Below are 20,281 nucleotides of genomic sequence, written 5' to 3'. Positions count from 1 at the left end.
GGACACAGCCCCTATTTGGAACCCTGACCATCACCAGACCCTGGGGTCGGCTAAGGGAAAGCATGCCTCGACCATTCGCCTTCCTACCCCCCGCCTGCCATCCTCAGCTGCAGGGGGACCTGGGGACTACTGGAGACTCTCTGGGAGGTGGACGAGGTGGGGGGGCCCCCACTCTTTCCTCCTACAGTCCCATAGCTGGGGCCTCCTTCCTTCTCAGGGTCTCCCTAGCCCAACCCTCCTGCCCCCATCCCACTCGGTGCTGTTGAGTAGGGGCCCTGCCAGGAACTGACCAACTCTTCAAGGAGCCATAGTGTATATATGTGCACAAGCAGGGGCAGAGGGGCGCATGGGGGTCTGTGCCCAAGTGTTAGCCCCTAACCCCTGGGGAGGGTGAGGCAGGGCAGGGGCAGTCTCTGGGGTCAGTCTCAGATGGGTGGTTACCTCCCCGTCCTCCACTCTAAACCCTGGGGCCCTCAAATGGGGTGGGAGGGCTGGGGTGGGGGCCCTCCTAGTGGGGTTTGGAGGGTTGGGTTCCTGAATGCACCATAATCGCTGTATGAAATATTAAAAAGTCTAAAGTGAAAAACCTGATTGCAAGTCCCTGCAAGGGTGGGGGTGGGCTCAGTCCAAGGTGAGTCCTGGGACTTTGGAGAATTCATACCTCGCCAGGGACATGTCACGACTATGGAAGGCATTGGAGGGGCTGCACATGCAATAGTAGAACGTCAAGTTGAAACAGGGCAGGCTGAATAGAGGATGAACTAAGAAGCAGAGGGAAGAGTGAGATGTACCCAAGAATATGAGGAAGCCAGATAGATGGGAGACAGGTGTATGTAGAGAGGCTGTTTGTTTGAAAGACTTGCAAGGCCCCATACAACCAGGAGGTGGGGAGGTGAGGCAGGCCCAGTATGACCACCATGCGTCAGACCTGGACACCATGAGGCAGGCCAGTTGGAGAGGGAATATGAGAGGAGGGTAGATTTTGGATTGCTGAGTAGGTAGGGGGATCTTCATACATGGGTCAAAGTCAGGATTGGGGCCATCGGTGGATGGATGGAGCTGGAAGTTTGGATTGTTGGTGTCCAGGAAGTAACAAACCATGGGCATGGGTGAGAGAACCCGAGAAGGATGCAATGGCTTGTGAGAGACCAGAGGTCAAATGGCACCGTGGGACTTGGCCTCAAGTGTGAGGATAGTTGCGGCTTTGATTTTCTCCATCCTTGGAGCTCCAGCCTCTGTCCCAACCTCTGGGCACAGCCAAGGATAGACTGCAAGCAGAAGAGAGGAGCATGGGCAGGGCCAGGCAAATACTGCAGAGAATAAGCCTAACTGAGGCTGGTTACTGAAGTTCAGCAGTGGTGGCCCAAGGATCATCCACTGTGTCCCTGTAAGCACTTTGGTGAGCTCTCCGCTTGCAGCCTTACAACTGTAAGGGTTCTCCATGTTCCCAGAGATGGGGAAGCAAGCAAGGAAAACAGGACACCCTCCCTGTTTCCTTGTAACAGAGCTGAACCTTCCACAAGCCCCTCAGCAGGCTTCCTGTGCCATTCTGTGGCTAGAATAAGATGATATGGTCACCTCTGGCAACAAGGGAGGCTGGGAAGATGAGGGCCTTGCAAAAGGAGACAGGATTGCCAGGCCAAACTTAGAAGGACTAGAATTCACCCAACTGCTCTGGGAAGTGGTGGGGTCATTGGTGTGTGCAGAGGTGGTTGGCCTTTGGAAACCAAACGGTCTAGGCCTGGGGAGGGAGGCCTCTTGTTGGATTGTAGGAAGGGCAGGCTACCTGGTAAATGCGGTGGGGTGGGGTGGTCTGTAGAGGGGCAACGAGGAGAGGAGAGGCAGTTCAGAGAATCTGACAAGATTCAGCTAGGCTTGAAGAGCAGCTACTTGCCAAGTGCCGGACCCAACTCCATGCCATTTTAGAGACACCCCCCACCCCCCAGGTGAAAGGGTTGCTCCCTTTTCTCCCTCAGTTTGCACAACTGAGTTGCAAACCCTCATCTGTGCCAGGTCTGGGCTAGGGGCTGGAATCACAGTAATAAAGACACAATCCCTGCCCTGTAGAGGTTAACCGACGATAGAGGTGAATTGTGATGTGTATGGGTGGGTGGGGGTTGCAATTGTGCAGGAGAAGGGTGTTCTGGACATGCCAGACCCAGTGAGCTATGTGCAGCAAGCTAGAGGTGGGGGGAGGCGAGCTGTGGTCTTGGGTTGTGGGAATGAATGATAATAAGGAAGTCGCTGAACCAGAGCCAGAATCATGAGCCTGTCTTGGGGAGTTTGTGGGATGGCCAGGTGGAGACAGCCAATAGGCAGGCAGATGCAGGGAGCCAGAGAGTGAAATATTAAAGTTATCCAGAGGTAGGGCTGGGAGCCCTAGCAGATGCCAGAGCCTAGTGCAGTGGTTCTCAACCAGAGATCATCTCCACCCCCCAGGGAACACTGGCAATCTCTGGAGACACTTTTGGGGATGAGACAAATTAGGGGATGATACTGCTATCCAGTGGGTAGAGGGCAAGGATGCAACTAATGCTTCCTTGTACAATGCTTCCTACAACAGAGAAATGTCAATAGTGCCTAGATCGAGAAGTCCCTGGCCTGGTGCAAAGGTTCTAAACTTTGCGGTCACGATTCCTTTATAGCCTTAAAAACTGAAGACCTCTAAAGAGCTTTTGCTTATGTAGCCTCTCAGGATATTCCACCGCACACGCAAGAGAGAACAACAATGAAGTACTGTGAAAATAGTTTTGACTTTGTGAACCCCCTGAGAAGGTCTCCTGAACCAGCAGGAATCCTAGAACCACAGGTTGAGAATCTCTGGCCTGGTGCTTAAGATCATAGCTGAGTTTGAACTACAGCTCAGCAGTTTACTACCTGGGGCAAAATGAATTAACGTTTCCAGTCCTCAGCTTGACCCATTGATGCCCATAGGGGACAGTGATATTTATCTGTTGCCTAACGCTACTATTTACCGTGCAATAAAGCACTTAAACAGGGCCAACTATCATTAGTTATCATTGCCATAATGCCAACAAATACACTGAGCCTGAGGCTGACTTGCCTTCAACACGTTTGTCTAGAGAATAAATCTAGTTCAGGCAGGGAAGCGGCCCTCAGGCCTGGGTGGTGACCTTTTTTTTTTTTTGCATTAGGTGGCCCGCAGGCCTGGGTGGTGACCTTTCTTGCATTAGGTTTTGATGGACGGGAAGAGTAGTGCAATGAAAGAAGGGCATTCTGGTCAGGATAAAAAAAAACTCTCAGGGTAGGGGCCGCGGTCCCCAGCAGAGCATGGGACCGAGAAAGCCTGGAACCTTTGCGCCCCTAAGTACTCCCCAAAATGTCCTCGTTCATATCGGGGACCACTGCCTCCACCTTTCCACACAACCTTTTGCCCCGACTCAACATGGCGTTAGAATCCTACAAGACACCTTTGTCTTTATTAGTTCCCAACTGGAGGTTTTACCCCGCCTATTGGCCGCAGAGGTCACCGCCCACTCAGTCCCGATACCCGCCTAGCCACTCCACGCGTCCGAGCGCGGGGTCCCTTTCCAAGATGGCAGTAGACCCCCGGCTATTTGGGGGGCTCTGTTTCCGTTTCCGGGACCAGAATCCGGAAGTGGCAGTTGAGGGGCCTCTTCCTATCTTCAGCTGCGGTGGTTGGGAGAGGAGGGCGAACGGTGATGGCGGCGGTCGCAGCGAATGTAGCGGCTGCGGCCGAGGACCAAGAGCCACAACACGAAGCAGTGCCGGGCCTGGAGAGCCAGTGGCTCCAGATCGAGAATAAGGGGAGTGGGCGAGATCGTCCACTGCGGGCCGGGGAAAGCTGGTGAGGCAGGGCTGCAAGCGGAGCCTCCGCAGAAGGGACGGTGGGGGGCGTTGGCGGCGGTGGGGGACGTGGCGAATAATTGCCATGGGGGCGGGGAAGTGCCTGAGAGTGGATCGCCTTGTCTGGGAAAGAGGCGGGGCCTGCACGGTGGCGCCTGAGGCCTGAGAACAGGAGAGGGTTTGTTGTGGGGAGGCAGGGGAGGGGCCTGAGAGGAAACGGCCATGGGGGTGGAGCCGGGCCTGCGAGGTGGAACTCGGAACCTGGGAAGGGGGCGGTGTTGGCGGCGGGGGCCTGGGGGGGGGGTGTGGTCTCCGTGGCTTAAAGTAGCTTCTGGCGGCTGGGGCGGCCTGCGGTTTTTTGGCGGCGTCTGAGAGCTAGGCAGAGCGGGTGACGTCAGGCAGGAGAGCGGAATCCAAACCTTAGGGCTGTGGGCGGGGGGAAGAAAGTCGGAGCCTGCGCGGTGAGGGAGCTGGCGCCTGGGAACGAGGCTTGTGACGTGGGCCGAGGGGCGTGTCCTGAGGCCGAGGGAAGACTGCAGAGGGGAGGTGGTGCCTGTGAAGCAGAAAATGGCGCCTGCGAATGAGCAAAGTTTGTGACGCGGCGAGGTTTTTGCCTCTGGCCGAGGCCCTCTTCCCAGGACGGGAGAAAGTGCAGGTGATTGGCACGGGAGGGGCCTTCGATGTTACATTTGTTTTCTGTCTTAGTACTGTCTTGTTTTTGTAATCCGGAGAAATAGCTATTTAGAAAAATGTCTATGCGTATCTTGATAAATCGGTTTGTTTTACTGATTTCTTGGCTAACCAGTGCATGTAATGTACTGTTTCTGGGTTTAATTTCTTGCTCGCCGAGTTGCATCTCATTTGTTAAATTGTGAAATACGTAAGACCTAAAACGGTTGCAGAAAGCGTTTACGTAGCCCAGATTGATGGACATTCTGTAAAAGTAAACGGCCTGTGGTCCTAAAAAATTTCAAGGTCGTGAAAGACAAAGGATGAAGAACTGTTCCAGATTGAAGGAATTAATGGGATTTAAAGAGTCATGATAACTAAATGCAACGTGTGATCCTGGATTGGATCCCGGAGCAGAAAAAATAAATTACTCAGAAATCAGGGGATTTTTTCCCCATAAAATTAATTTTCTCTTTTTTACTGTAAAAGATGTTAATGGGAAAATTGGTGAAATTTGACTGAGGTTTGCAGATTAGCTATTAGTACTGATCATTTCTTGCTTTGGATGGTTGTATTGTGGTTATGAAAGGGAGTATCTTTTTTTTTTTTTTAAGGGCATACGTATCGAAATATTTACGGATAATGAACCATCGTGTAAGCCGTTTACTCGCAAAGGCTGGGAAAAAACTAGTGTATGTAAAGATGTATTTAAAGAAACAATGATCGGGCAAATGGTGAAAATGTTACATTTGGGGAATCTGGATGAAGGACATATGGGAATTCTCTATAAAAACTGTTTTTGCATTTTTTTTTCTCAAGTCTGTTTCAAAGTAAAAAAAAAAATAGAGAATAATAAAACAAAAATTTGTGAATTCACTATTCAGATTAAGATTCAGACCGTTCGTTACCTTAAGAAATCCTGTGCCCTTCCCAGATGAAAATCCCCCTTCCTGTGCCACGGGAAACTGTTATCGTGAATTTTTAAATTTGTCAACGTTTTCCACTTCTGTATGCATTCCTAAATCGCATTTGTGGTCTAAGCTTTTATTTTAGGAGGATATATATGAAATCGTACTGGATGCGTACCTTGTGCCCTTCGCATCATGTCAGGTGGTATATGGTATCCACATGACGTCATTGGTGACGTTAGCCTTGATCATTCGGTGAAGGTGGTATCTGCCTTGTTTGTTCGCTGTGAAGGAACTATTTTTCTCTTTCCGTACACAGTAATTCTTTTAAAAACCTATTTATGCCCATCTATTCCTCAAAAACGTTTCAGTAGCTTCCCCTCTCCTGCAGTGTAAATGCAGAAATTCTTACAGTGACTTGCAGTGAGGCTGGTCCCCAGCTCTGATTGCTTTTCTGATTTCGCTTCTGATTCCTGCCCCCCCCCCCCCCCGACCCCCTCACTCTCTCCATCCGGCCATATTGGATATTCCTCAAACATCGCAAGCATGGTCACACCTGAGGGTTTTTCTAAGTGAGGTTTGCTCATTTTGCAGAGTTCTTTAATCACAGTGCTAGTGAATGTATATCCCTGTTGCTGGAGAGTACAGAGACAAGTTGAGATTCCCCAAATAGAGAAGACGAAATCTTTTTTTTTTCTTAACCCTTACGCTGTAGCTCTCCAGCAAGGAAAAGCCTCATTTCATCCTGAGAATAAACAATAACTGGAATGTTTTTTATAGTTCATTTGGATGTGTTCAGAAAGGCGTGGGGACTTTGGTTCCTGCTGCATCCTGCCTTTACAGCCTCCTTCTGACAGTACCCTTTAAATTCCACCCCCCCCCCCCCATGTGTGGGTTTCCTTTTGGGGTGTTGAAAATGTTTTGGAACTAGGTAGAGGTGTGGCTGGACAATAGTGTGTATGTACTAAATGCCACTGAACTGATCACTTGAAAATGGTTAATTTTATGTGGATTTTAAAAATTACATCCTGGGGCGCCTGGGTGGCGCAGTCGGTTAAGCGTCCGACTTCAGCCAGGTTACGATCTCGCGGTCCGTGAGTTCGAGCCCCGCGTCAGGCTCTGGGCTGATGGCTCGGAGCCTGGAGCCTGTTTCCGATTCTGTGTCTCCCTCTCTCTCTGTCCCTCCCCCGTTCATGCTCTGTCTCTCTCTGTCCCAAAAATAAATAAAAAACGTTGAAAAAAAAAAAATTACATCCTGTCCATAAAAAAAAATTACCCCCCACCAAATGGTGGTTCAGTATTGAAGCCAGTTTATCTCTGCTATTGTGGCTGATATCATGAAGCATTTTTCCTTAACTCCATTTTTTAAATGTTTATCTACTTAGGTAAGAGCAAAGCATCTCAAAGTTCTTTAATGTGCCGTTCATTTTACAGAGATTTGCTGTAGTGGTCAGGAAATTTATGTGTAAAGCATTTCAAAGTCATGGACTAATCCCCAAATCATATATCTAATACCATTATTAATATTTTGTGCCTTTTTGTCAGCTGGCAGATCTGGGCAAGGGCAATTAATTAATTTGGCTATCTGAACCGATTTGATTTCTCCATAGAAACTTATATTCTAAGAGTAAATTCAAATTTATGATAGTATAGCTTCCTTGGCAAATTCCAACCTTTCTTTTTGAGGACGAACCATCTGCAAACATAATTAAATCAGGGAGAGCTGAGAGAGTCTCTAGAAGGTCTGTGCAGGGTGTGGGTAGTCTAACAGTTAAGCAGGCAAGGAATGGGCTCTTTGTTCAGGTAAAGGAAGGAGTGTGGCTGGGTTGAGTGTTGCGGAATGGATAGTGATGTGTGGAGGGCAAGTAATAGTGTTCTGTTAGAGGTTAAGGACTTAGCCTAGAAATGTTGAGGGTTTTCTGTCAATGGACAAGTCTGCACGGCCCAAGGGGCCATTAAGTTTAATGAAGACCCTCGAACTAGATCAGTGCTTCTTCACACGTTTGGTTGGTGATTGCTGCTATAGCTCTTAAACAATGTGGCTGTGCCTTGACTTCTGGAGCTAATGAAAGACTGAAATAAACAATAGGCCTCTGGTAATTCCCTTTTCATTGAGTCCGTGCCTCTAGTACTTGTTCAGACTTTTCATGAACCAGGGGGAAAGGGTTTGTGCATTTACAATCCTGGAGTAGCGAATCTTTTGGTAGACAGTTACTGTACCAGTCTTTGTTGCTTGAACAGGAGGATGCTTTTTAGCTTGAAAAGTATGCAGTTATCAAAAGATATGTATATTAGCGGGCCTAACTATAATTAACGTAATTATAAGCTAGGAAGATATATTTTTCGATTTGTCGTTTTTAAAAATACTCTTTGCTGAAGAGTACACTTATCATCATGAGCACTGAGTCGTATAGAATTGTTGAATCACCGTATTGTACACCTGAAACTTATATAATGCTGTATGTTAACTATACTAGAATTAAAATAACAAACTTAATAAAATTTAAAAAATACTAAGTTTGGAAAATGAAAGAACTTTTATAAAAATGTTAGGGTCATTGAAACTTGGAGAATTTTAATTAAACCTAATTATACCTGTTGTCATTCCTTTCATAGGGCAAAGGAGCAAATCTTTGTGTTGTGTCCCAGAGACAGTTTAGCCATAAAAGAACATTTTAACATTATTATTCTGAATTTGGCAAAGACAAATCAAGAATAGTTGTTAGAGGGGCGCCTGGGTGGCTTGGTCGGTTAAGCGTCCGACTTCGGCTCAGGTCATGATCTCACGGTCCGTGAGTTCGAGCCCCGCGTCCGGCTCTGTGCTGACAGCTCAGAGCCTGGAGCCTGTTTTGGATTCTGTGTCTCCCTCTCTCTCTGCTCCTCCCCTGTTCATGCTCTGTCTCTCTCTGTCTCAAAAAAAAAAAAAAAAAAAAAAAAGAGAAGAATAGTTGTTAGAAAAGAAAAGATATAAATTGAAGTAAGGACAAAAAAAATACTTACAGTCAACTTTGTAAAAACTGCAGTGATAAGTAACAAAGATTATTAGAAGCTTAACGTTTTTTTAAGTAAGGGATCTCTTCTAAAAATGAGCTAAAGTATTTTTTAAATGAGTTAAGAGAATGTCAGAATACACCAAGAGCTAATAATTTGGTGATACAAAAGGAACTTCTAATCTGGGCATAAAATAATGTCATTTTACAGGGGCGCCTGAGTGGCTCAGTCAGTTAAGCACCTGACTCTTGGTTTCGGCTCAGGTCATGATCTCACGGTTCATGAGTTTGAGCCCCGCATCGGACTCTGCATTGCCATTGCAGAGCCTGCGTGGGAGTCTCTGCCCCTCCCCCCCAGGATAGATAAAATAAAAGTTTTAATTTAAAAAAATGTCATTTTACAGAAAAGGCCCAAATTCTAATTTTTCTCCTTTGGTATGTCATTCATGTAACAGCGTGTGGTTAAAGGATTAATTTATATGCCTTTATATACATCTATTTAGGCTTGCACAGACACATAAATAATAAACTTAGAACAACGTAGTATTACATTTTCCATCTGCATAAGAAAGCTTTTAATAAACAGGTAGGATATCCTCTCTTAATTTATATCCATATTTTTTTGAGAGCGAGCACAAGCAGGGGAGAGGGAGGGGGAGAGAGAGAATCTTAAGCAGGCTCCATGCTCAGGGCAAAGCCCGACTTTGGGTTCCATCTCACAACCCAGAGATTGCCACCTGAGCCGAAATCAAGAGTCTGACGCTTAACCGACGGAGCCACCCAGGCGTCCCTCTCTGTGTAATTATTGTATCTAGTGTAATTAACCTGTTAGGTAAATTGCTATCTTAACCAAAATGACTAATTTCCTTTTCTCCAGACGCGAGAAAACCAGAGGACAGAAAATACTGTTTCGTAACTAAATTTTTTCCCATAAGCATCTATTTCATAATCACTTCAAAAAATGTGAGGAAACACAAATACATGTGACTTTAGCAAGATGGGTTGTATTTCTAGATACTAGCAACAAGAAATTAGAGAATTGAAATTTCCAACACGTATAGCATCCTCCTGAATCCACTACCTAGGGGTGAATATAACATTGTGGGTGCCTTCCCATCAGACAGTGGCAACTCTGTCATGACTGCCATCTGGGCTGACAGATTATGAGGCATCCCAGTTTCAGAGATGTTAAACATTTGTAAAGTGTCCTTGAATTGAAGAAGCGAGATAGTCTTATTTTGTTAAAATTGGCATAAAGCTTCGGTCTTCTGTGAAACCTTTAGAAATCAAGGATGTTGTCAGGTATGGGGGTTTTGCTTACCACTGCAGAGTGATTTTTTTTAATAGAAGTACAGTTGGTACACAGTGTTATGTTAGTTTCAGGTGTATGCACAGAGCGATTTTAATGTTAATTCTCCTTAAAGAGCTCTTAAAGAACAAGTCAAGGGGTGCCTCCCTTTGCATGGATCTTTTCCAAAGAAATTAACCTCATAGACCGTCTGTGGAGGCAGTGAAAGCCACGGGGGTTGGGGGGCGGCGGGTTTACAGGTATGAGTGGTGGAGGGGTAGGGCCAGTGATGGGGTATTCCAGAATAGCAGTGGGAGGTTTGTGGCATGAGCCACTGGGGCGGGGGTGGGGGGTGCGCGTTCCTGGCATGAGTGAGATGTGCAGGTCTGTGGGGGTCGGTGTAGCAAAAACAGTGAAATCGCACAGAAATGTGTGCCTATTCGGGTGACTTGTGACCATTGCAAGGTTTTGGTAGCCCTCCATTTTCCCACCTCCCTCATCCTTTCATAAGCGCAGGAAAGTTGCCATTTTAAAGAATCCCGTGTATAGGGTTAAATTGCTGGAAAACGAATCAATACAGTGTTGGATGTTTTTCATCAATTTTGTAATATTTTAAAAAGTACTTATTTGAGACAGCCTTTTTAATGTGTCAAAAATCCCATAGCAGCGTGGGTTTGTGGGTGAGCGTGGGACCAGGGTTGTGTGTCAGTGTATGTAAGCTTTGAGGTCCAAGCCCTGGGGTCGGAACAGTTAACTGCTAAACATTCAGTTAGCATTTACTCTAGGTTGTCTTTTCCAGACTTGAGAATCGCTCATGACATTTTACACAGGCAGGCTTCAGCAGTCCTAAATGTTTATCATAGGTGTAGTGATATAACAGTTTCTCTTTTAAAAAGAGAGCTGGCCCAGCTGTACACTTGCCACAATTTTTAAAAAAGGACAAGCTAGTCACTGTAAGCTTAGAAATCTATTACAGGGGTGCCTGGGTGGCTCTGTCAGTTAAGTACCTGACTTTGGCTCAGGTCATGATCTTGCAGTTTGTGAGTTCAAGCCCCACTTCGGACTCTACTGTCAGTGCTGCGCCCGCTTTGGATCCTCTCTTCCCCCCCTCTCTCTGCCCCTCCCCTGCTCGTGCACTCGCTCTCGCTCTCTCTCTCTCTCTCTCTCAAAAATAAATAAACGTTAAAACAAAGAAATCTATTATAAAGCCAAAATAAATCCTAAACACAAAAATGATGAAAAATGGTGATATGTAGTTTTTGAAGGAAAACCTGATTCTTTTAGCATTTTAGATTCTTCTTAATTTCTGAGCAGGTTTCCAGAATTTAGTGATTATTTCTTATCCTCTATTTATCTGTCCTTTACAAACACTCCACACTTAATGAATGGCTAAAGCCTTATAAAATTAGCTGTAAATAACATAATATTCAGCCTAATTATTCTATAATAAAACCTCATATTTCCTGGCACTGAGTATGGATTTGTGGTTTGTTTTGGGTTTTGCCCTTTTCTGGTTTTTTTTTTTTAATTAATTAATTTATTTATTTATTTTTGCCCTTTTCTGTTTTTAATGGAATCTTTTAGTATCCTAAGCAGGTAGGTAATCTATCCAAATCTGGGTTTCACTGAATAAATTTTGCTTCTAATTATTTTTATATGATGGTGAAACTTTTATCTTTCATGTTGAATTCTGGGAGGAATTTCCTTTTTCTGTTGAGATAGAATCAACACACGACGTATCAGTTGTAGGTGTACGTGAAACTTGGCATCTTGACTTCCGATGTGTTGATCTTTCTGGTCTAATATCCATGGGACCTGGTACCGCTAAGCCCGGGTAAACGTGCATCACTCGTGTTCCATGTCTTGTGCAGGTTCCTCGTGGAGCAGCACTGGTACAAGCAGTGGGAAGTGTATGTGCAGGGAGGAGACAAGGACTCCACCGCCTTCCCTGGCTGCATCAATAATGCTGACCTCTTTGAAGGTACCAGGCCCCTCCCTCCTTCCTCCCCCCTGCAGCCCAGCCCTGGGCTGGGAAACAAGTTTCTTGTCCCCTCTGTCCCTGCCAATAATCAGAAAACTCTCCGTCCGAGGGACGTCACTGGTGAGATGGCCAGAGTGACTTACCACTTTCCTTCCCTGATTCTTCCTTTGCCGCCTCCCCCTGACACCCCGCCCCCTGCAGACCAGGTAAACTGGCGCCTCAAGAGGGGACTAGTGGAAAGTGAGGACTATGTGCTGCTCCCAGCGGATGCTTGGCATTGCCTGGTCAACTGGTATGGTCTAGAGCATGGCCAGCCCCCCATTGAACGCAAGGTACGGCGGATGGGGAGGTGCTCAGGGGAGATTCTTGGGGGTCAGGGTAGGAGAAAGTCCTTGTAGACCCAAGAGGGGTCTAGACCCGTGTGTGTGTGTGTGTGTGTGTGTGTGTGTGTGTGTGTGTGCGTGTGTCTGCGCGTGTGCGCGCGCACGCACTGTGTGGACACACCTTGTCTGCACTCCTCTGCCCTCAGGTATCTCAGTGTGTCCCAAGCATGCACTCGTCTGTTGGGCGCGCTCCTCCCATCTCCGAGGTCACCGTGCCTGTGTCTGTGTATGTGTGCTGTGTGGGGACACCTGTGTCTGCACCTTTCCACCTTCCAGGTCGTGGAGCTGCTCGGCGTCCAGAAGATCGAGGTGTATCCAGTAGAACTGCTGCTTGTCCGGCACAGTGATATGGACACACCTTACACGGCTCAATTCAGCCATACAGATTCCGTTGGTGAGTCTGAGGGCTGCGGCGTGAGTGGGCGTGCCCACAGGTCAGGGATCTAAGAATGTGTGGGGTTTGGCTGTGACAGACTGAGAAGGCATTGGACAGACTGAGAAGGCATTGGTCAGACTTCGGAGGACCAAGAAGGTATCCGTCAAGTTGGGCAGAGGCCCTGAGCGAGTGCCCTGGAGTCCTCAGGGTATGCGAGCCGCGTCCCAGTGACTTAGATGGTACGCCAGATGATACTGGCTGGGGGTCTCAAGTCCTGAGTGTGGATCAGTCATTTGGAGACCCCTCGAGGACACAAGGTATTGACCGAGTATGCAGGGTCTGTGAGGAGGAGTCAGGGTGTGATGCTGAGATGGGTCATTCGGGGTTCCAGGAAGACCTCGAACGTGCTCCATTACCCTCCACAGACCTAGTTTTGCGCACCGCCCGAGAGCAATTTCTGGTGAATCCCCAGGAAGAGACAAGGCTGTGGATCAAGAACGCGGAGGGCTCTTTTGAGAGGTTGTGCAACACCCGCGTCACACTGCTCGAGGCTGCCCTTCAGACTGGGCAGGTAAGGGTGGGGAGGGCCTTTCTGCTCACCGGCAGTGCTCGGGTTGGGGCAAGTGAGGGCTCGGTGCCCGCAGGCCCTCCGTGAAGGCCTGTCCTGCTTTTCTTTCTCTTTCTCAACCCAGTTGATCATCATGGAGACCCGAAACAAGGACGGCACTTGGCCCAGTGCCCAGCAACAGGCTGTGTAAGCCCAGCGGGGGGTCTGGCCCGGGGTGGGGTCCCACGGCAGGTAGAATGGCTGAGCTCATGAGCCCATTTCACCTGCACGTCATTGGCCCTTGGCTGATAAGAGATTCTCACCCACCCCAGGAGCACTGCATCGGAGGAGGATGAAGAATTCCAGGGCCAGCCAGGCATCTGTGGTCTCACCAACCTGGGCAACACGTGCTTCATGAACTCGGCCCTGCAGGTTGGGCGATTAGGCCTGTGTCTGGCAGAGCCACAGGGGTGGGCTGCAAGTGACCAGGATTTGTCGGGGGGGGGGGGGGCGGCTGCAGGGCAATGGGTCAGGTTGCAAGCTGGGGCCCCACAAGTCTGACTTGACGTGCCCACAGCCCTCCCCCAAGCATTAGTACCCTCTCCCTCCGCTGGCCCCTACTTTGCTGGATCTTCCCTCCTTTGTCGCCATATTCTTTCCTCTTGAAATGCTGCTACCTTCTCTTCCCCACCTCCCTGGCCCTTCTCTCTCCTTCCTCCTCTCTTCCTTCTCTCTGTCTCCACCGTGGTCACTCCTCCCTCCTTTTCTCTGCCTCTTTCTCCCGGGCCCTGTGTCCTACAGTGCCTCAGCAATGTGCCGCAGCTCACCGACTACTTCCTCAAAAACCGCTACCTGGAGGAACTCAACTTCTGCAACCCACTGGGCATGAAGGGGGAGATCGCAGAGGCCTACGCAGACCTGGTGAAGCAGGCCTGGTCCGGCCACCACCGGTCCATCGTGCCCCATGTGTTCAAGGTATGACTCGGCCCCAGGCTGCCCCTGCCCGCCCTCCCAACCCCCGCTCCTGACTCCCTCTCGCTCTGACGGCCCTGCCCCATCTTCTCAGACCAAGGTCGGCCACTTCGCGTCCCAGTTTCTGGGCTACCAGCAGCATGACTCACAGGAGCTGCTGTCATTCCTCCTGGATGGGCTGCATGAGGACCTCAATCGTGTCAAGAAGAAGGAATATGTGGAGCTGTGCGACGCGGCTGGCCGGCCAGATCAGGTAGGCAGTCGTCAGAGACCCCCATCCTGAGAGCCCCGTTAAAACCTCCAGGGCCTCTGCTTCAGGGATTCTCTGGCCTCCCTGGGGGATCCCCCCCCCCCCGACCTCCTCTCCAAGCCCATTCCCAGCCTTGGCTCCAGCCCAGAGTTAAATAAGCCTATATAAGCCGCAGCCTGACTGGGCACAGCCTCCAGATAGCTCTAGCTGTAACTCTGTCTCTGGACTTCGCCATGGCGCTAACCTTGACCTCACCCACATGCACATCCACCCCAAACTATGGTTTCCCCTGCCCCGGGCAAACCTTGCCACCCTCCATGACACTGTCAACAGGAGGTGGCTCAGGAGGCCTGGCAGAACCACAAACGGCGGAACGATTCTGTGATTGTGGACACCTTCCACGGTCTCTTCAAGTCCACGCTGGTGTGCCCCGATTGTGGCAATGTGTCTGTGACCTTCGACCCCTTCTGCTACCTCAGTGTCCCTCTGCCTGTCAGCCACAAGAGGGTCATGGAGGTCTTCTTTGTCTCCATGGACCCTCGCCGCAAGCCAGAGCAGGTACGGGGTAATGGTGATGCGGGGACATAACGGGCCGAGTAGCCAGTTTGTTTGATGACCCCGCCACACCTTGACGCTGCCCTCACTAACTCCCCACACGCCTTTCTGCTCTTTTGTGGGTACCGTTTCTCCCTCAGCATCGGCTCGTGGTCCCCAAGAAAGGCAAGATCTCGGATCTGTGTGTGGCTCTGGCCAAACACACCGGCGTGTCGCCAGAAAGGGTGAGGCTCTGCAGGCGCAGGGAGGGTGGGATTTAGGGGCAGGGAGGTGAGGGCCTGGGATGACCTTGTCGGCTGCCCGGCCTCCTGTCTGCATTTCCATTCCCAGATGATGGTGGCCGATGTCTTCAGTCACCGTTTCTATAAGATCTACCAGCTGGAGGAGTCTCTGAGCAGCATCTTGGACCGAGATGATATCTTCATGTGAGTGAGGGCACCAGGGGAGCTAGGGGTTCCCCAGGAATCTCCTCTTTAACCAACTTCCCTGTCCCCCATTGGCCTGACTTGCAGGGCACCTGCCTTGTGCAGGGCTTTGGCCATGTGCCTTAGCAGGCCGGGAGGCTTGGGCCGTCAGCAGGGTGAACGACAGGTCCTTATCCGGGTTGTTCTTGGGTATTTTCTTCCTTGTGATGTGATGGAGGTTCCTGTTTCTTCTTTATTCTGTGTTCTGTTCAGCAGTCACTGAGTAGTACCTCACGCTTGGTCTGCGTTTCTTACACTGCAGTCACATTGCGGTCCTCGGAAGCCACAAGCGATGCTTGAAACAGGGAGCACCTAAGACACTTTCTGAGCATAAGAGCACTCAGAACAAATCTGAAATCTCTGGGTTACTGAAAGAGAAAGGGGGTCATGAGTAGAAAAGGTGTTTTTTAACCAAAGAGTGTTTGCCAACAAAAGAAAACGATTTTAGATCCCTTTGTTGCTAAAATTTTGTTAGTCTCCTCAGCACTTTCAGAACGCCAGAGTGCTTTATGAACCGTCTCACCAACAAAGTGCTGTGTCATCTAACAGTTTGTAAAGCACAAAACACTGGGTGGCTCTTTAAAAAAAATATTTTCAGGCTATTAGGGGTGAGTGGTGGGAGCACGTGGGGCAGAGTCCCCAGGCCCCTCTTTTTTTTTTTTTTAATGTTTATTTTTGAGAGAGAGCGACCACACATGAATGCAGAGGAGGGGCAGAGAGAGAGGGAGACACAGAAGCTGAAACAGGCTCCAGGCTCCAAGCTGTCAGCCCAGAGCCCACCGCAGGGCTCGAACCCATGAACCGTGAGGTCATGACCTGGGCTGAAGTCAGACGCTCAACCACCTGAGCCACCCAGGCACCCCCACGGGCCCCTCTTGAGTGTCCTGATCAGGTGTGGCCTCATGTTCACCCCCCCCACAGATACGAGGTGTCGGGCAGGTCTGCTATTGGTGACAACTCGAGAGAGGACGTGGTGCTCCCCATCTACCTGCGGGAGCGCACGCCAGCCCGGGATTACAACAACTCCTACTACGGCCTGATGCTCTTCGGGCACCCGCTCCTGGTGTCGGTGCCCCGTGACCGGCTCTCTTGGGATGCCCTGTATCACATCCTGCTGTACCGCCTCTCGTGAGTCTGCCTTTTGGGGGGCAGGGGGAAGGTGGGTCTGAACTCAGAACCGGGTGTCGAGCTGTTCAGAGTTGCCACCCCTTGCCACTTGCAGGAGACAGCTAAGTTTAACATGGCCAGAGAGCAACTCTTAGGTTTTTTTTCTTTTCCTCTTTGTCTAAACTTCTGGCTCTGCCACAGTCTTTCCTGGGTGTTGGAGATAATGGGAGTCAACAAAATGGACAAAATACACACAATTTTGGTACTTCATTACTCTCTCCTTGGAGAGGCGTGGTGATTTGTGTCCTCACTGGTGGATTGCCATTGTGCCTAAAATCTAGAGTCCTTAGGCAGGCAACCACCTTGTCGAGCCACCTCTTCGGGCGTTTCTGTATCCTCTCCTGAGCCCATCTGGGCTCACCACGAACAACTGCTTGTGTGTGGGCCTGCCGGTGGTTTCCCATCATAAGCGAAGTGGAATCCTGGGCCCTGGCTGGCCTGCCTTCGTGCCCTTCCTCCAGAGTCTCCTCTGCTCTCTTGGCAGGCGCTACGTGACCAGACCCAGCTCGGATGACGAAGACGACGGGGACGAGAAAGGTGAGGAAGAGGCAGGAGAGAGCATCGACACGGATGAGGGTCTGTACAAGCCGGGCACGAGGGAGGGTCAGCGGCTGGGGGGTCTGGGGTATTTCCGTCTGGATGCGCCTTACCGCTCCGGCACCCCGGCTCACACGGACCCGTCTGCTGCCCTACTCCATCCTGGCAGATATGGAGGACAAGGACAGCATCCCCAAGCCCGGACGTGTGGCTGGGGGCAGCTCCCAGGATTCCGGGCCGGAGCAGGCAGGGCCTAGCTCTGGAGTGGCAGGCGGGAGCCGCGCCCCTGTGGACAACTCCCCTGGACCATCTCACTGGCCCCAGAGGGCACGGCGCAAGCACCTGTTCACCCTGCAGACGGTGAACTCCAACGGGACCAGCGACCGCTCAACCTTCAACGAGGATACCCATGGTGTCTCCTTCAGCTGTGAGCCAGGGTGGGGGATGCGGGAGGGGGTTTCCTTGGCAGCAGGGCCCATGACCACCTCCCCTCGCCCCCAGCCCAGCCGTACATCGCCATCGACTGGGAGCCAGAGATGAAGAAGCGTTACTATGACGAGGTGGAGGCTGAGGTAAACGAGATCCCGGGGGTGGGAGGGGCCACTTTCCGCTTGTGCCCCTGCAACCCTTCACACCCACGCCTCCCCCCCCCCCCCCCCAAATTCCTCCAAGTCGTGACCACAGAGCTCCCAGGGCCTCAGAGTCCATGCCCTTAGCCACGGGCACGTGTCTTCCACCTCCCGTCCCCTTCACCCGTCGCCCGCTCCCCTGGCCCAGGGCTACGTGAAGCACGACTGCGTGGGGTACGTGCTGAAGAAGGCGCCGGTGCGGCTGCAGGAGTGCATTGAGCTGTTCACCACCGTGGAGACTCTGGAGAAGGAAAACCCCTGGTGAGCGGCCAGAACGGGGCCTCTGGGGACGTAGTGGGGGGGTGTGACCTGCCCAGATGCCTCCTACCTGTAAATGTTCATCCTTCGCCCCTCACTCAGGCCCTCCTGCCACTCTGACCCCCAATACCCAGGCTTAGTTGCACGTCAGAGCCTTTGCCTGGCTGTTCCTTCTCCCGGGAGGGAATGCTCTCCCCCCCAGTTATAGCTGCGGGACCTGACCCCTTCACTTTGCTCAGGTCTCTGACCAAATGTCAGTTCATCAGAGATCTCTTACTACCCTGTTAGGAGCCAGGCCCCCCAGCCCGTGCCTCCGCCCCCCACCCTGCTCCCTCCCCACTCTGTTTCTGCCTAGGCCAGCATCACTTTCTTTGCGGTTCCATAACACCACCTGACGTCATATCCTAGATCCCCTTTTGTGTCATGATTTGTCTTCTCCGTTGGAGTAGACCCTCGAGAATGAAGACTTCTGATCTTAAGTTTGTGCTGTGTGTCTGTTCTCACGATCATAATGGTGTGGGGGGTGCAGGAGGCACTTGGTAGATCCTTAGAGAATAAGCAAACAAAACATAAAGGGACAACCAAAAAGATGAAGCCAGTCTCAAACATTAGAGCGGCATCTCCATGGAGCAGGAAGGGAACAGAAATACAAAGTAGCGGCCAAAGGACTCAGCAGCAGGCTGTCAGCAGACACCTGGCGAGTGAGCGAATGGGTGACTCGGAGAAGTTAGAGGGACACAGGCTCTAGAATGAGACGAACGTCCCACGGACCAGAAACCAAACAAAAGCGCACACTAGCGTAAGAGCCCGACAGTACTTGACGAATGACAGGATTGTAAGATGTGAAGAGGGCACGCTAGAGTGACGGGCGGGCCGGAAGGAAGGGCTGGGCAACATCTCTGTGGACCAGACGTGGCCCGTGGGGGCCACGCGGTGCAAAAAGAGTATGCAGTAGGTGCTCATTAAGCATGTGTGTGTGTGCGCACGCATGTGCCTACTCGTGCTCTTGTGTTTGTAGGTACTGTCCCACCTGCAAGCAGCACCAGCTGGCCACCAAGAAGCTGGACCTGTGGATGCTGCCTGAGACTCTCATTATCCACCTGAAGCGTTTCTCTTACACCAAGTTCTCCCGCGAGAAGCTGGATACCCTTGTGGAGTTTCCCATCCGGTCTGGGCTGGGGCCTTGGCCTGGGCAGGAAGGCGTAGGGGGGAGGCACAGGGAGAGGGGAAGAGGCGTTCTGGGAGTGACCTTGTCCTCCCCCACAGGGACCTGGACTTCTCCGAGTTTGTCATCAAGCCGCAGAACGAGTCGGCTCCGGAGCTGTACAAATACGATCTCATCGCGGTTTCCAACCATTACGGGGGCCTGCGTGACGGACACTGTATGTGCGGGGCTGTGGCAGGGCTTGCCCGGGGTCGGGGGGCAGGATGTCCTCAGCGTGCGACTAAGATAAGTGAGCAGGGGTGGGCGGTGGACCCGGGAAGCTCTTCGGGGAGGCAGGGCAGGTGCGGACGGCGCCCCTCTCTTACAGACACGACGTTTGCCTGCAACAAGGACAGCGGCCAGTGGCACTACTTCGACGACAACAGCGTGTCGCCCGTAACCGAGAATCAGATCGAGGTGTGCCCTCCCTCCCTCCTCGATCCTCCCTCCCCCCCCCCCCCACCGCGCCCCAGGTCCGTGCCGACGCCTGTCCTCTCCCCGCAGTCCAAGGCAGCCTATGTCCTCTTCTACCAACGCCAGGATGTGGCACGTCGCCAGCAGCCCCAGCCCGGCTTACGTGACTCCCCAGCGTCCCCTGCCTGCGGTTCCCCACCCAACTCTGAGTTCATGGATGTAAACTGAGGGGCCCCCGGCCCCGCCACAGGGAAGGAAGCCATCTCTGCTCTCTTCCTTCCCGCCCCTGCCCCCCAGCCCCGTGTTAGGTGCCCCGTGCCAGGTGTCGCAGGCTTTAGTCGTGGCTGCTGTTCTCCTGTGCCGCTATATTGCTCTCTCCCGGGGAAGAAGAGGTGGTGTCTCGCCCCGGCCGTGTGTCCCCTGCCTGTGTTTGCCCCTTAGAGCAGTAACCTTCCCTTCTATTCTCTATTTATGGTTGTCCCCTTCCCTCCGTCCTCCACCTGGGGTGTTTCGAGGGGGTGGTGGTGGGGTGCACCTGAACACAGAGTGTATTTTCTTATCGAGACCCTGTACCTTCCGCTGTGTATATATAAAGTGCCAGTGTGTTCCGTGACAATGTGCTTTTTTTGCTGCGTACCAAGTGCCAGCCGGGTGTCTGTGTGCTGACGCGTGCTCGCTGGGTGCGGGGGGTGTGACGAGTGATGCTCTGACTGCGTGTCGCGCAACGACTTTGGGGGAGTTCCCGGCACCATCTGGACGCCACGCACGATTCCCAGCACCAGCCGCACGCCCAGTGTTTCCCAGGGCGTTTCACACACTGACTCGCAGTCCTCACGCCGGTCTCGGGGTGGGCGGGGCTTG

At 51.3% G+C, this 20,281-nt stretch overlaps 1 protein-coding gene across 2 annotated transcripts; it reads left to right on the top strand.

The window, feature by feature from the left end:
- The first annotated feature begins 3,519 nt into the window (after nucleotides 1-3,519).
- USP11 (ubiquitin specific peptidase 11) lies at nucleotides 3,520-20,028 on the top strand. 2 transcript variants are annotated; one of them, XM_081793179.1, is made up of 21 exons: nucleotides 3,520-3,829; nucleotides 11,555-11,664; nucleotides 11,866-11,996; nucleotides 12,324-12,441; nucleotides 12,849-12,994; nucleotides 13,116-13,177; nucleotides 13,303-13,402; nucleotides 13,772-13,945; nucleotides 14,037-14,195; nucleotides 14,526-14,750; nucleotides 14,888-14,971; nucleotides 15,078-15,172; nucleotides 16,133-16,339; nucleotides 16,863-16,915; nucleotides 17,085-17,342; nucleotides 17,417-17,487; nucleotides 17,693-17,805; nucleotides 18,821-18,970; nucleotides 19,069-19,184; nucleotides 19,335-19,423; nucleotides 19,511-20,028. In XM_081793179.1, the coding sequence occupies exons 1-21, from the start codon at nucleotides 3,684-3,686 to the stop codon at nucleotides 19,646-19,648; spliced, it is 2,745 nt and encodes a 914-aa protein (XP_081649305.1). In that variant the 5' UTR covers nucleotides 3,520-3,683; the 3' UTR covers nucleotides 19,649-20,028. The 2 variants fall into 2 exon arrangements, with proteins under 2 accessions (XP_081649305.1, XP_081649306.1); XM_081793180.1 differs by having other exon boundaries at nucleotides 3,521-3,829; nucleotides 17,085-17,327.
- The last annotated feature ends 253 nt before the right edge of the window (nucleotides 20,029-20,281 follow it).

Source organism: Panthera onca, chromosome X, assembly GCF_046562875.1.
Source record: "Panthera onca isolate mPanOnc1 chromosome X, mPanOnc1 haplotype 2, whole genome shotgun sequence".
Classification (NCBI taxonomy): Eukaryota; Metazoa; Chordata; class Mammalia; order Carnivora; family Felidae; genus Panthera; species Panthera onca.
The sequence above is the reverse complement of the archived record's forward strand: the minus strand, read 5'-3'. Positions and strand labels throughout refer to the sequence as shown.

What these genes read in the sequence shown, in the direction of transcription:
- USP11 (XM_081793179.1), top strand. Translation starts at nt 3,684, where the DNA reads ATGGCGGCGGTCGCAGCGAATGTAGCGGCTGCGGCCGAGGACCAAGAG. An exon ending in CAGCCATACAGATTCCGTTG is followed by an intron (nt 12,442 to 12,848) that starts GTGAGTCTGAGG and finishes TACCCTCCACAG; the next exon opens with ACCTAGTTTTGCGCACCGCC. An exon ending in CTTGTGGAGTTTCCCATCCG is followed by an intron (nt 18,971 to 19,068) that starts GTCTGGGCTGGG and finishes CCTCCCCCACAG; the next exon opens with GGACCTGGACTTCTCCGAGT.